Source organism: Dermacentor andersoni, chromosome 9 (assembly GCF_023375885.2).
Source record: "Dermacentor andersoni chromosome 9, qqDerAnde1_hic_scaffold, whole genome shotgun sequence".
In the NCBI taxonomy this organism is placed as follows: domain Eukaryota; kingdom Metazoa; phylum Arthropoda; class Arachnida; order Ixodida; family Ixodidae; genus Dermacentor; species Dermacentor andersoni.
In genome coordinates this window covers 73,590,409-73,603,742 of record NC_092822.1, presented here as the reverse complement: position 1 = coordinate 73,603,742, position 13,334 = coordinate 73,590,409, and the positions used below count along the sequence as shown (strand labels likewise).

General features: G+C 49.0%; 1 protein-coding gene across 2 annotated transcripts in view; it reads right to left on the bottom strand.

Moving 5' to 3' along the window:
- Positions 1 to 13,334, bottom strand: part of LOC126528236 (voltage-dependent calcium channel subunit alpha-2/delta-3-like) — a 189,729-nt gene that overhangs the window by 3,070 nt on the left and 173,325 nt on the right. The window contains exons 27-37 of one of the 2 annotated variants that reach the window (XM_055069215.1): positions 12,855 to 12,887; positions 11,965 to 12,078; positions 10,439 to 10,551; positions 9,346 to 9,500; positions 7,777 to 7,818; positions 6,386 to 6,448; positions 5,032 to 5,102; positions 4,870 to 4,945; positions 3,561 to 3,613; positions 3,406 to 3,464; positions 1,117 to 1,469 (exon numbers count right to left, since the gene is read on the bottom strand). In XM_055069215.1, the coding sequence (XP_054925190.1) occupies positions 1,117 to 1,469; positions 3,406 to 3,464; positions 3,561 to 3,613; positions 4,870 to 4,945; positions 5,032 to 5,102; positions 6,386 to 6,448; positions 7,777 to 7,818; positions 9,346 to 9,500; positions 10,439 to 10,551; positions 11,965 to 12,078; positions 12,855 to 12,887 (1,132 nt within the window). The remainder of the gene's footprint in view (positions 1 to 1,116; positions 1,470 to 3,405; positions 3,465 to 3,560; positions 3,614 to 4,869; positions 4,946 to 5,031; positions 5,103 to 6,385; positions 6,449 to 7,776; positions 7,819 to 9,345; positions 9,501 to 10,438; positions 10,552 to 11,964; positions 12,079 to 12,854; positions 12,888 to 13,334) is intronic. The other variant, XM_050176122.2, reaches the window with a different exon arrangement.

Genomic DNA, 13,334 nt, shown 5'->3' with positions numbered 1-13,334 from the left:
CCATTCCATTTGGCGGGGCATATATAAATGCGGCATCCTTTTTAAATGCACACATTCTTACGCTTTAAAGTTAGTCGGCACAGATTACTCTGAATATTCGCAAGAGCAGCGTGTGCTTGAATAATCTGGTTATTTTTCGTTACGCCTAAAGGTAGAATCTATGTTAGTAAAATCTTAAGGAGCAACGTGCAGTCAACTTGAGGGCCAGGCGTGATGCTAGGTATGTTATAGCTATATGCTCCTCAGTTGCACATTGTTGGCTCCAGCAAATCTTACGGGCACTGGCGCAAACGTCTAGGCTCACAATTACTTTAGGCCTAATGTTAGCGTTAGGTAGGGCAAATTACCATCACTCAGGGCCAGGAGTGCGGGTTACCACGTGAAAGGGCGCACATCTTTAAAGGTTCACGTGTTTAGCGTTGTAACATGTAAACAGGGCGGGTCACAGTTAAAACATTGTGGTGTACCGATGTTACACAGGTATCATTTCGATTGTGATGGAGCCCTATCAAGATTGAGCTCGATATGGATCGAGTGCTGCTACACGGACGGTTTCAGTCACTACTGTGTTTGATCCATATGCAGTCAACCACGATGGAACTTCTAGGCAAAGGTCGTATAGGCTGAAGTAAATGCCGAACGATTTACGCTGCGTATTAGGCGAACTTGTCAAAGTGCTTCAGACCCACTTAGCCGACCCCTGCTGATTTAGAGCTCACCCAACTTGATTGACATCGTCGGACCGTGTAACAGCGATCATTGTCGATCGCGTTCCAAAAATTCAGTGCCCAATCACGCTCGGTAACGATCCAATGTGCCAAATGTGACGCAGATATAACCTGCGGCTTCCACTTAGCAGCTGCTCTAGCTTGCAGTGTCGGCTGAGCCACTGCAGGAGAGTGCAGAGAAAGGCGCCACGAAACAGAGTACCGTAGCCTTCCGGTTGTGCACAATTACCAGAGGGGAAAATTCGCACTTGCTCTGTGTTTAACAGTGGGCCATACGGTTAACAGTGGGCCCCACTGTTGGCGGTTGGCCGCACTGTTAACAGTGAGCCGTACTGTCTTTGGCGCCGTTAAGAAGGGCGTCCGCGCGAGCTTGTGCATGCACACGTGCCTCGGCATGGTAGTTGATGCAGACGTCGGGCCTCTGTCGCGGCAGGCTGCTCTGGTTGCAGAAGATGGCCTCGTCGGGAACCACCTCGCGCTGTGCCAGCGGTGCAGGCGTGCTGGTGCAGTTGCAGTCGGTGAACACGGCCAGCATGACCAGGTTGCTGGAGGGCACCGGCTGCACGATGAACTGCTTGTCGCAGCTGCGGTCGCTGCACTTGGACAGCTTGCCCTTGATGGGCTCCGGCTCCATGGGCTGCATCTCGAACAGCTCGATCTCCATGTCGCAGGGACGCGCCCGCGTCTTGCTAGGGATGGGCGGCGCGTCGTCGGCCGCGTAGTCGCCGTAGTCGTAGTCACCTGCACGGGCACCGCAATAAGAATGCGTGGTGCTGCGGAGACCATCGTCGAAGTAAGCGAACAGCTTTGTGGGGTCCAAGGAACTCAAATGAACGTACTTGCGATATGGTAGATCAGTTCTTCGGAAGCGCGCAAAGTGGACGTAAGATCACGAAAAGAGAAAAATTGGCATCTACCCGACTGTAGCACGAAGCTACAAAGGAAACCAATACGGGTTTCTCAGGAAGAAAACTCTTCGCAAATTCAAGCCGCAGTCGGGCGGACGACCATTTTTTTCCCTTTTCATGAACTTTCCGCCTCCTTGCGGGATTCCAAAGAACTGTTTTGACATATGACTGCTCGACGACTACGACAGTATGCCGACGAGGGAAAAGATGACGGCACGAACATGACGGCGACGACAGAATCACGTGACGTCGACGGCGGCACGATGACAATGAAACGGGGACAGCATGACGACGACGGCATGACAACGGTTGCGCACCATGGCTTTCTTCTCCGCTCGTTGACTCCGGGAACGCCAGATACCAGTCGGACCATTCGCATGTAAGAAGGCATCAGCGTAGTCGTCACGTTGTTCTCAGAGCAGCGCATTGCCGCGGCTGTCACCCGGGCTCTTAGGTGAAGGGTGCGTTCCTGCTTTGAAAGTTTATCCTAGCAGAAGGGTGCGCACACAAAGGGTGCACAAACGATAAACCAGAAGCTCAGGACCACGCCACTAGATAGAAAAGAGAAATGAACAGGCATTACGCTAAAGGATAGAATACACTAGGTACTCCATGGAGACCAAGCGCGACTGTATGATATTTTAGTTCAGATCGAGAGAGGGGGAGAACTGGAGCGTAGATCACATAGCCTGTGGTCTAGTTGTGGAATGAGTGACAATGAAAGCCGAGGACAGAAGCCGAGTACAGCAGAAGCCTTTGGTAGCGTAGTGAGATCGAGAAAGATGCAGGTATATGAGACGGAGACGCGGTTGAGGTGGGAGATAAGTAATGGAGAAACCTCTATAGGAGACACCTTTGGCCGGCAGTATATACATCAAAGAGGCCCGTCATCCCGCGGACGCGCCGTGAGCTACGGGCGCTCGATCTCAGTGCCACAATACCTGGTCCCTCGGTATTTCGTTCATCTTCCTGAACTGCAAAATTCGACCCTCGTTAACTATAGCGTTGCCCGTTCTGCTGAACAAATGGCTATGTGTACATCATGCGAAAGTCCGCTTGCCGCGGCCCGTGCTAACATGAACTGGGCTTTCTCGTCCTCGAGTGCCCATGTGTATCGCGCCCTTTGTTGATGGCCGATAGCGAAGATGAGCCGAAGCAGTGCCTACGGCCTAATCGCATCGCACGCAACTGCTCCTGCTTGTGACATGAGCTGGCTGCAGGCGACGAAATAATACTGTTTTGCTGTTTTGAGCGTTGAAGTTTCGCTGATTTCTTCTACGCTCATTCTGAAACTTAATGCGGGTTTTGCAACAGGTGATCTATTTTCGTGCGTCTACATGTGGCTAGATGACTTCACATAACTTAAGCTTGTTGCTATCGTTACTAATACAGGTAGACGGGCAATGCAGAACACTCAGTAAACACGATGCGAAGCGCGCAAATCAAGGAACGGCATCAGGGAAACCGAATGTTCTTCTTTCTTTTGTATGTGTGCTTTGTGTTACGTGCCGTGTGTTATGTGTCGGTGTACGTTTCTGCGTCAAATTTCTTTCAGCAGCAGACAACTTTAAATATTCGCTAAGTGCACCGTCGAGCAACAGAATTCCTAGACCTGTTTTCAACAGATGCACGAACAACACACACGCGACGAGCTTTCTGACACTGTGAAGTAAAAAAAAAAAAAGGTATGGTGTAATTTTTGTTTTTTAGCGCTAGCGCTTTCTCAGTGGTGAACGCGATTAGATCAGATCCGTTAAGCGCTTGCTTACTTGATGTGACGATCCACTCTAGGCTGAACACGTTGTAGACCTCAAAGTGCATCACCAACCTGCAGTTTAGAGAGACGAAAACATCGTTTGGCAGTACGCTCATGAACGAGAATGACATGTATCAGAGATTATCGGACAGAAACAGCATAACATACACGACGAGTTTCTTCCAGACCCAGGCAAGTACGTTCCACAGTGCATGGAATGGCTGAAAATAAGATAAACAGGGACCACAGCTTAGTTACAAGTGTTTGGTGGCTCTTGTACACTGTAAACCGATTTACACCTGTAAGAGTCTTTACGGAGTTCTAATATTCCTTTCTGCCCGTAACTTGCACCTTTTACGGGTGTAATAAGGGCGTTAGCTTTAGACCGATTTGCCCCCTCAAGGACTCGTAATAGTCAAAAATAATCAAAAATATTTGATCTTGAATTACCAACTAGCCCAAGCAACCACCCTAATTCACTCGTAATAGTCCTTTCTGTCTAACTTACACCCTTAGACCCTTTACAGACGTAAGGGTGTGATTCTAAACCTATTTGCACCCTTAAGGATGCAAATAGGTCTAGAACTCGCGCCTTTATTACACCCGCAGATGGTGTAAGTCATAGAAAACACCATTAAGGGCGCAAATCTGTTTACAGGGTAGCTTAGGTACAGTGCAACAGCGCGACAAGCAGCCTATGTAGTCCTATGCGCGTTGTACGCGGTCTGCCACGCAAAATCTCAGCAGAACTGACAACTTGAACTGGATGCCTGCCGCGTTGCTTGCTTTCCCATTAGAGCGGCAGTCAAATCTGCTAGCTACCGGTACTACTTCCGGCGTAGTCGGGAATCTCGAGTCTTCTTATAAGGCAACATTTTGCTTCAAATTTAAAGTTGTTTTAAGTTAATACGCGACAACGCAGCATAGATTTCTAAGCCACCCAACATGTTGGCATCCGGCGCTTGTCGCTTTCTTTGTGACAGCAGACGAGATAATAATCTTGGTAGCAGCGGCGCGTGATTTAGGTTACAAGATTGCAACCCCCGCTCTCGCAGCGTACAATGATAGAGATAAGGAGAAGGAAGGTAGGGTTGGTACCAGACTTAGGGCATCACGGGAAAGTTATAGTAAAAGAGGCGCTGGATGGTAATCTGAGAGCTTACAAAGTTTGATTCCGTTCATTGTGGCTAAGCAGCACGACAGTCGATCAACACTTTAGCCGTACGTTGCACTGTTAATTAACCAGTATGAACTCATTCCGTCTCAGCCCAAACCCTCATACTTCTGCTGAGGTTATGTAGCTTGCATTTAATGCTCGTCACCAGGGGAGCGAAATTGACGGTCGAATCACTACGGCAGTTGAAATCTCGCCAGATACGCAATAAACCAACGAATTGGGAAGTATGTAACCAAGTTCCCCCCCTCGTTTTGTTTCTTTCTTTCTCTCTCTCTTTCTCTTTTTTACATCATGACTCACACTTGTGCGAAAGTTCGCCGGTCCAGACGGTGTTATCTTGTCCTTGCAAATAGCTTGGTAGTCATATATTCTCACCCTAAAGGAAGAAAGAAGAAGGTAAGAAAATGAATGAATTTTTTTCAGCGCTGAAGTCGCTTTTGGTAAGTGCTTTTGAATACTCACCTCTTGTAAACGTTGTACTTGACCATTGACAGGAATAGTGTGTCGTCTATCTCACCGAAAAATTTTCCTACCTGATAAGTGGTAAGAAAAAAAAGAGAAAAAAAATCAGTTACGCTTTTCAAGGCCTCTAAAGAATGCACTCAACTCATTTGCAGAGCCCCTACATACGCTTCTCAGAGATGCTTCAACTACACAACCGGTGAGTTAAACTGTACGTAACTTGCTACCTTTAAGAGACAAACCAAAATAAAGTTTAAATGTGGACCTCAAACTCTTTAAGCAAAGTGCGGATACAGGCAAAAAAATATACGCGAACAAAGCAGGGGCTTCAACTTTGAGGCTCCTAACCTGGAACCAAAAAATAAAACAGTTATCACGATTTCCTAAACTGCATCTGTGTCCTAATGATACTGAAATATGACGCATTAGTTGACAACATATGTGAAATCATTACATCGTTTATCGGTTCTCGGCAAAAGTCCTACAGATTCTTCGTTTATTCCACGATTTTGCGTACGATACATCAAATACCCATCGTGGCGGTTCATTGGCTATGGAGATGCGCCGCTGAGCACGAAATCGCGACATCAAATCCCGACCACGGCGGCCGCATTTCGATGGGGCGAAATGAAAAAGCGCCCGCGTACCAAAACCCCGCTATGATGGCGAGGCACACTGTACTGGGCAGCTCCGGAATCATTTTTACGACCTGGGGCTCTTTATTATGCATCGAATGCAGGTTACGCGCGCCTTTTTGCCTTTCGCCCACATCGAAATGCGACCGCCGCGGCCGGGATTCAATCCCGCACCCTCGGGCTTAGCAGCACAACACCAAAGCCGCTACGCCACCACGGCGGGTAGAAGATCCTGATGAAAACCATCATATATTTGCAGAATGCTTGCAGTCAACAAGGCTCTCAGCGGTGCAATGACACAGACACGTCACAGGAGTGCATCTTTGGCTCCCTTGCTGTCCAAGTGCACGTAAAATCTTAGCGCACAAACTCATTCGTGAAAGGGATAAAACTGACATCCACTGCTGCTGAAGAGAAGCTAAAAGGGAAAGCCATACGGGTCTCTCATGAAGAAAGCGTCGTACTTGAAGAATTCGTCCTGGTCCGGGGATCAATATCGAAACCCACGCTTTTCCGGGGCGGTTGGCCTCTCCACTATCCGAGCTAACCCGTAGGCTATAGCACATCCCGGCGCGAGGGCAAATTAATGGACGAAGCCCACGGACACCGCACAAGCGCTGTGGGCTTCCGCGGGACTAGTCTTGCGATTTGTGATGCGCCGACTATAGCAATGCACCGAAAGCTTTCGGTTCGTGCGCATGCGCGGATTATTGACTCACTTGACTGCGATTGCTCGATACGATGACGAAGCCGTTGTTGTCTAACAGGAAACAGTCCAAAGCCTGTGAGAAGCAAGAGAAAGAAGCTGTTAGAACGGCAGTGACTTTCGGTTTGAGCAAAGTCTATCGATATTTTTTTGTTTCCTTTCTAATATTTCGAGAATTTTGATTACACTTAAGTTTAGCTAGAAATTCCGCCTTGCTAGCTTGGGCTTCCCTTAAGTTCGCCAGCAGTTCTACACCTTAGCACTTCACTGGGCTCAGGATGGCTCAATTGGAATTCATAACCTTGCCGGTTACACAACCCGAGTGCCATAAAAGCGTCCACCGCTTCAATCGTTCCAACGTATTAAACTATTATGTTCAAAATTATTTCTTTTGAGATAATTCCAATAACTGCAATACTAGTCTCTTTCGAGTGGTTATGCACCCCATAGTTCAATATCCTAAGGTGTTAATTTGATTCAGATATGGTTTACAAGAAGGAAATAATTTCAAATCCACCTGCTGTTTGCCCAATAAAACGTATGCGCAAGCGCCATTGTTTAGGAACAGGAACAACACAGGCACTCACTACAGCGTAGTGGGGTGGGGGAGCTGCCATAATAGCCTATGCACTATTATGAAGGGACCCTTCACTGTGTAGTTGTTATAGTTAGGGGACCCCTTTTTATTCCATCACATGTTGTGTTCACTGAGTTGCGCTTTTCCGTTTTCAGTGGTTGGCCCACCTAACGGGGGACGCACAGTAACAATGAGTAATTATTAATTGGTCTGCGGTCCCTAAATCGGCATCTACAGAACAGCCCTCCCCTCCCTCCCCTCCCCCTCCCCCTAAGCATGGGCTATTGCACGGGTCGCTTCGCTCTCCTTAGCAGGAGCCCTCCGTGTCGTGCGCTGGGGCAAAGCTTAGCGGAAAATAACAAGTACGGCAGAAGATAGAAAAATAACACTGCATAAGGCTACGTAAGCCAAGTAACGTGAACATGTTATGGCGCACCATGAAACCAGACGAGAAGATCTGCTATTATACAGGTTCTGCATCGGTTGTACCTACACCGTCACGATAGTGTTCTGGCTATTGTGAAGGGCCCGTTCACTACAGTCAGTTCCAACAAAGTAAGCACACACACGATTCGGGTCAAATTAGAAGCGACGTAACCCGTGTTCAAGTATTCCGCTTACAAATTTCAGCCCCGTTTCCCTGCACGCACCCATATAACACGTACGTACTAGAATGCGAGGTGTTTCGGGCAGTGCTGATTTCTAATAGCGGGCACGTATACGTAGGCGCTTGCTGCGGCAAATTAGTGTCGAGCGCAGACTGCGTCGAGCGCTAATTGAGGCAAATTAGCGCCGAGCGCTGCGAAGTGGCAGCTGTGTCAACATACCTCGTTTCCGCAGGTGTACAAGCAGGGCTTCTGGTTCTCGCACTGCAACAAGGATTTCAAAGAAAGAAGAGAGAAAGAAAAAAGACAGGCGACAAGTTAGCGCGCTATTTACGGAAACTCTAATTACATTGCGAATTGCGCAAGAAGAAAGATAAACAAAGATGACGTTGGCAGCGAATGGGCGCAACGCATAAGACACGAATACGACCGAAGAATACGCAACCAAATTCCTTGTTCAAGTCCTGACCAGGGGCGTATCCAGGGAAGCCCTCCATTGGAAGCTGCCCATTTCACGCTCATTGAAATTTATAGAAAATGAAGGGGGGGAGGGCTATGTTGTTCAAGACTTCCTCAAGGGCAGCAGCATTGACATAGCCGTGATAACCTGACCATGGCTTACGCCGCAAATAGCTGACGATGAGCTTTTCGCCATGCTCACGCCATCATGCTGAAATAGGACACGCTTCTTGAGGAACTAAATAGTAAAGACCGAATGTGGCCAATCAGTTCAACGTAAGCGCGGAAAGGTGGATTGAGGTTCATAAAAGGAAAAGAAATTGTCATGTGCCCGATTGCAGCCCGAAGCTCCTAGGGAAATTCATGCGGGTATATCAGAAAGAAAGCTTTGCAGAGTCAGAAAATTTCGTCTTGGTCCGGGTGTCAAATCCAGGTCAAACGCCATTGAGACGAGGTCGATCCAACATCTGGCCTAAGCAGTAGACTAGCATATTCCAGGCCGAGGCCGAATGGAGATGACAATACGAAGTACAGGGTGCTGAATATGGCAACGTTCAGTGTCCCTGTGAAGCGCGATATGAATATTGCGGTCCTTTCTAGGATCGTGCTAGAACTGAGCGGATGACAATTTTGAATAGTAAGCACCTTCCGCATGCGTGATTTGAGGCACTTTGTGTACCCAGAAGTGCCCACCACAACCAGTGAGAAATTTCCCAAATGCTCCTTGCGTTTCTCGGCGACGCTAGTTTTTTGTCGGATGTCTCGTGACCTGCTCTAGTGGCATCGCAAGAGACGCCGAGACGGAACAACTCTACCAACCCCACAAAGTAACATCTCTACCAACCCCACAAAGTAAGGAAGGCAGCTTTGATACGAATGTTATACGAATGTTAGGTGATTGTTATTGTGACCGCAAACTTTTCGTTTCGACTGTTTCTCAGCCCCGGCCGTTTTCTTTCGCGTGCTGGTTGAGTGGAAATTTCGTGCCACATAATATCGGTTTTTCTGCTGTCTGTAGGTTCCTTCGTCCGTCGCAGTCCAGAAGAACGGGCCTGCCACCCTGGCCTTGGCTTCGTCTGTGGGCTATGACAGACGAAGCGATACCACCAACACCGCGCGCGCACGCACGCACGCACGCGCGCGCGCACGCACGCACGCACGCACGCACGCACGCACGCACGCACGCACGCACGCACGCACGCACGCACGCACGCACGCACGCACACACACACACACACACACACGCGCGCACACGCGCACACACGCGCACACACGCGCACACACGCGCACACACACGCACGCACGCACGCACGCACACACGCACGCACACACCTTGGACGAAATGTTGAGGAACTTCTCCTCGAAGACCGAGTGCTTGATCTGCAGTCCGACGACGGCCGCCGGGGCCTTCTTCTCCGTGCCGAGAAACACCGCGCGGCTACCGGTCACGTAGACGGGGCTGTTGTCGTTGGCCGCGTACCGGGTACCTGCGACGCGTCAGTGCGAAGTTGGGCGAGTGAGAGATTCAGGTTAAGGGTTACCGAGCGTCGGGGGACGCCAACCGCCGGGCATACGAAAGAACGCAAAGCGAGAACAAAGGAGCGCTAAGGGCCCGTTGGTGGAGGCTAAGGCCTGTGCCCACACCCAGAGTTGGTGGCCGGACTTTCACTGCCGATACAAGTGCGATGACGCGAACGGCACGCGCTCTCGCAGGGCGAGACGCGTTCGGCAAAGAGCGCCAGCTATCGAAGTTCTTCGAGACGCACGTGCTCTCCGCCTGTGGTACCGCTACGGATGCGCTGGTTAACGGCTCCGTACTCCGCGGAAATACGCAATCGAACAAGAAAGGCTACGTGAATGTCCTCGTTGCGCCATATAAGCGCCTTCGAGAGCCCGTCATTCCTTTAATAAAGTGAATAGCTTGCTTGTAGCGTTCGGCTATTCATTTACATTGGCAATCGTCGTTGAAGGTTTCTGCACAAATTTCGAGCCTTCGTAGCTTCATCGCTCCAGTTACAGAGCTGCCCTCTTCGACGAGTTCGAAGCAGCGGGTATCCAACAAGAACGCTAGCTGCTGCAAAGCGACTAGCAACTGATCGTGTAACTCTCGAAGCGGCTTCAAACAATATTTTAAACATTTTCGGCACAGGCCGTCTCGTTCGCTATGAAAAAATCGCGATTTTACGAAATACTTCGTGGCTGCCGTGACTTCGGTCGAGTTCATTAAACGTAATGTCAACAGCCCTGTCAGAGGACGCTGCCAGCAAAATAAAACAAAGAAAAAGTCGGAAGATGAACAAGTGACTGCAAGGCGTAGCGCTTACAGGGATGAATTAATGCACGCGTCACGACATGTGCCCAACTTGTGCGCGCATGACACTATACAAAGTGCAACCGAACAGATCGAGGTGCAGTTCGTACTTACCGGCGTCGAACGGAACTGAGTATATGAAGGAGGTGTTGCTGATCTGGTGAAAGTCGACTGCGCGTCGATAGAACAGCTCGTCGATAGCACGGGTGTGAAGCTCGTAGAATGGTCTAGAAAGGGAAACAGCCAAGGTACTCCAGTTACTTTACATAGACTTGCCGCACAGGCTTTTTGTTTCACGGCATTACGTGGACCTAAGGAGCGGGATGGGCGGAGGGGGGGGGGGCATATGTCATTCAGTTACAGTGATTGAGTTACAACTTATACAAATGCAGAAGTACCCATTATATTTGCTCTACAAAGCCCCTTATGTAACACGACCTGCCCAACTGCACCCTTCCTCCTAATCACAGTTGCAATATCCGGTATACCTGAACAGTCTGGACGATAGGCCATTTACAGAAGCGAATGTCTTGAGAGTACCCGCCGTGGTTGCTCGGTGGCTATGGTGTTGGGCTGCTGAGCACAAAGTCGCGGGATCGAATCCCGGCCACGGCGGCCGCATTTCGACGGGGGTGAAATGCGAAAACACCCGGGTGCTTAGATTTAGGTGCACGTTAAAGAACCCCAGGTGGTCGAAATTTCCGGAGTCCTCCACTACGGCGTGCCTCATAATCAGAAAGTGGTTTTGGCACGTAAAACCCCATAATTTAATTTTTTTTTGTCTTGAGGGCCCGGCCTCACAGTTCATCGCCCAGAAAGCCACTCGAGCGCTTCTTCAGTACCAGAACTGAACGGACTTGAGTGCCCAACCCGACTGTAGACATGCTGCACCTAAATTAGTGCATCTGAAAGTGCGATAGACTCATTTTTTCTCTCTCTCTCTCTTTTTCGCTCACATACCTCCCTCCCCACGTGTAGGGTAGCAAAGTGGACTAAGTCTGGTTACCCTCCATGTCTTTCCTTTCTCCCTCCTTCATCTCTCACTCTCCGGTGTGCATGTTTAATTTTTAATCAGCATCGCTATATTTGTGCCTCTTAGTTTAACGCCTAACATTTTCATCCCGTCGCTCGGTTGGCGGTCCTTAAAAAGCTACTTGTCGACTTTCAACGTTGACCTCAATGATTCACTACCTTGCAGACACCGAGATTTACGATTCCGCTAACCAAGTTCCCTACCCGTACACCTGCACCCGTTCACCCATTCACCGACTTGCATGTCCGCACCTTTACGCGTCCACTCGCCTACACTAGCGTACCCACAAATTTACCCATATACTCACTCACTGCCTGTCTATACGCTTACCAATCCACATATACTCCCTTCTTTACAGACGAGCTCTGTCCGTTGATTTGCCCAGCAACTGGCTCACTTCCATCTTTCACGTCCACCCTCTCATTCCCCTACGCTTACCCATCCACTCACTCGGTCAATCACTGGTATAACGCGTACTCACATGAAAATCCACTCACTCACTCACTAGGCCATTCACTCACTCGCTAACCTGCAGTTACCTGGTCCCTCACACTCGACCGCACGCATACCCATGTGCACCTACTCGCCCACGCACTCGTCAACGCACCTTTCGGAGTTGCTGTTCTTCTCCTCTTCGCTACGGTGGTCCGTGAACCGCAGCAAACCGCTCCTCGTTGCAACAAAAGTCATCACGATGCCGTTGCTCTTGAAAGTCGTGTCTCTGCGATTGGTCGCACGACCCGCAAGGCAGCATGCTTTCACACAAGCCTCTCGAGTGCGTTTTCAATGTTACGCACCATTCGGCAAACCTACATCTTGTTATCACGACATTGCATGCGCAGTTTATCCAAGTATTGCATAGACATAGCCAGACTCCCCGAGAAGGGAGCTGGATCATCACACACTAGGTCGGGAGCTGATTGCATCGCATATTAAGGAATGTGATTAAGAAAAAAAAAGAATAAAAATGTCCTTTTATTTCTTTCTTCCAGATTTTCTCCCTATACATTTCCCTTTATTTCTTAAAATGGAGCCGCCACCCACATGCTTGCTTTTACATGCAATAATTACATTTTGCTACATTTCCGACAAGTTAATCACGAAGTACGTACCTGCTTTCCAATATGCGTAATGAAGAAGCGGCACTGGAATACTGGCCTGTCAGAGCTAGTCTTGATAGTTAAGTGTCAGCGAGTTGCTTTGTACGTTGCGATTTCCGCACACGTCTTTCAATTAAAGGCGATAACTTGGCGTAAACCCCGTAATACTTGTAGTTCAGAGCTTAGCTGTCAAGCAACACGTGAAGCTATTTCTCTCTCGTATTTGAATCCTATCACAAGATTCAGAAACAAAGCGCACCCTGAAGAAAGAACGTTAAACTTCGCTTGGTTCACAGGAATTCCAACTCTAGGAATAAGGGCGGCGTGCAGACTGCATTCTCGACTCTCTGAAACATGCGTTACACACTGGAAAACGCAGTAGAAAGGGTCACGTTACCTGGGCAATAAGGCCAGTAGCCTATGAAGTGGGCTAATGCACACACACCAAACACATAACGAGAGGTTAGAAACATCAGGGTTCAGCATGAAAGTGGGTTTTGCCTTGGACATTGCGACTGTGCGAGGACGAAGGTTTCCTTCTCTGCGGTGGTTGATTTCAGGGTTGTGCGAAGGCTCGAGAGCTGCGAGTAACGAATTACCAGCGCCGAGTCATTTCCCGCAGCCATCGTAATGGGCGTACTCATTTCGAGCGCTTATTCAAGAGTAAGCGAAGAGTAGAACCAGAAATGTCGCCGCTAAAGAGGTTACCTTCGCGCGTAGAAGGCGCGGGTATCGTAAATATCCGATGACAGATCGACTGCTAGAATATTTGGAAAGTATATTCCGTTAAGGCTTGTTCATAGATTTATTTTGCACGCTTCCATCACGTGACCGCAAATGCACGTGGTAAAAATGAGCAGGTGGCTCACGTTAGTGC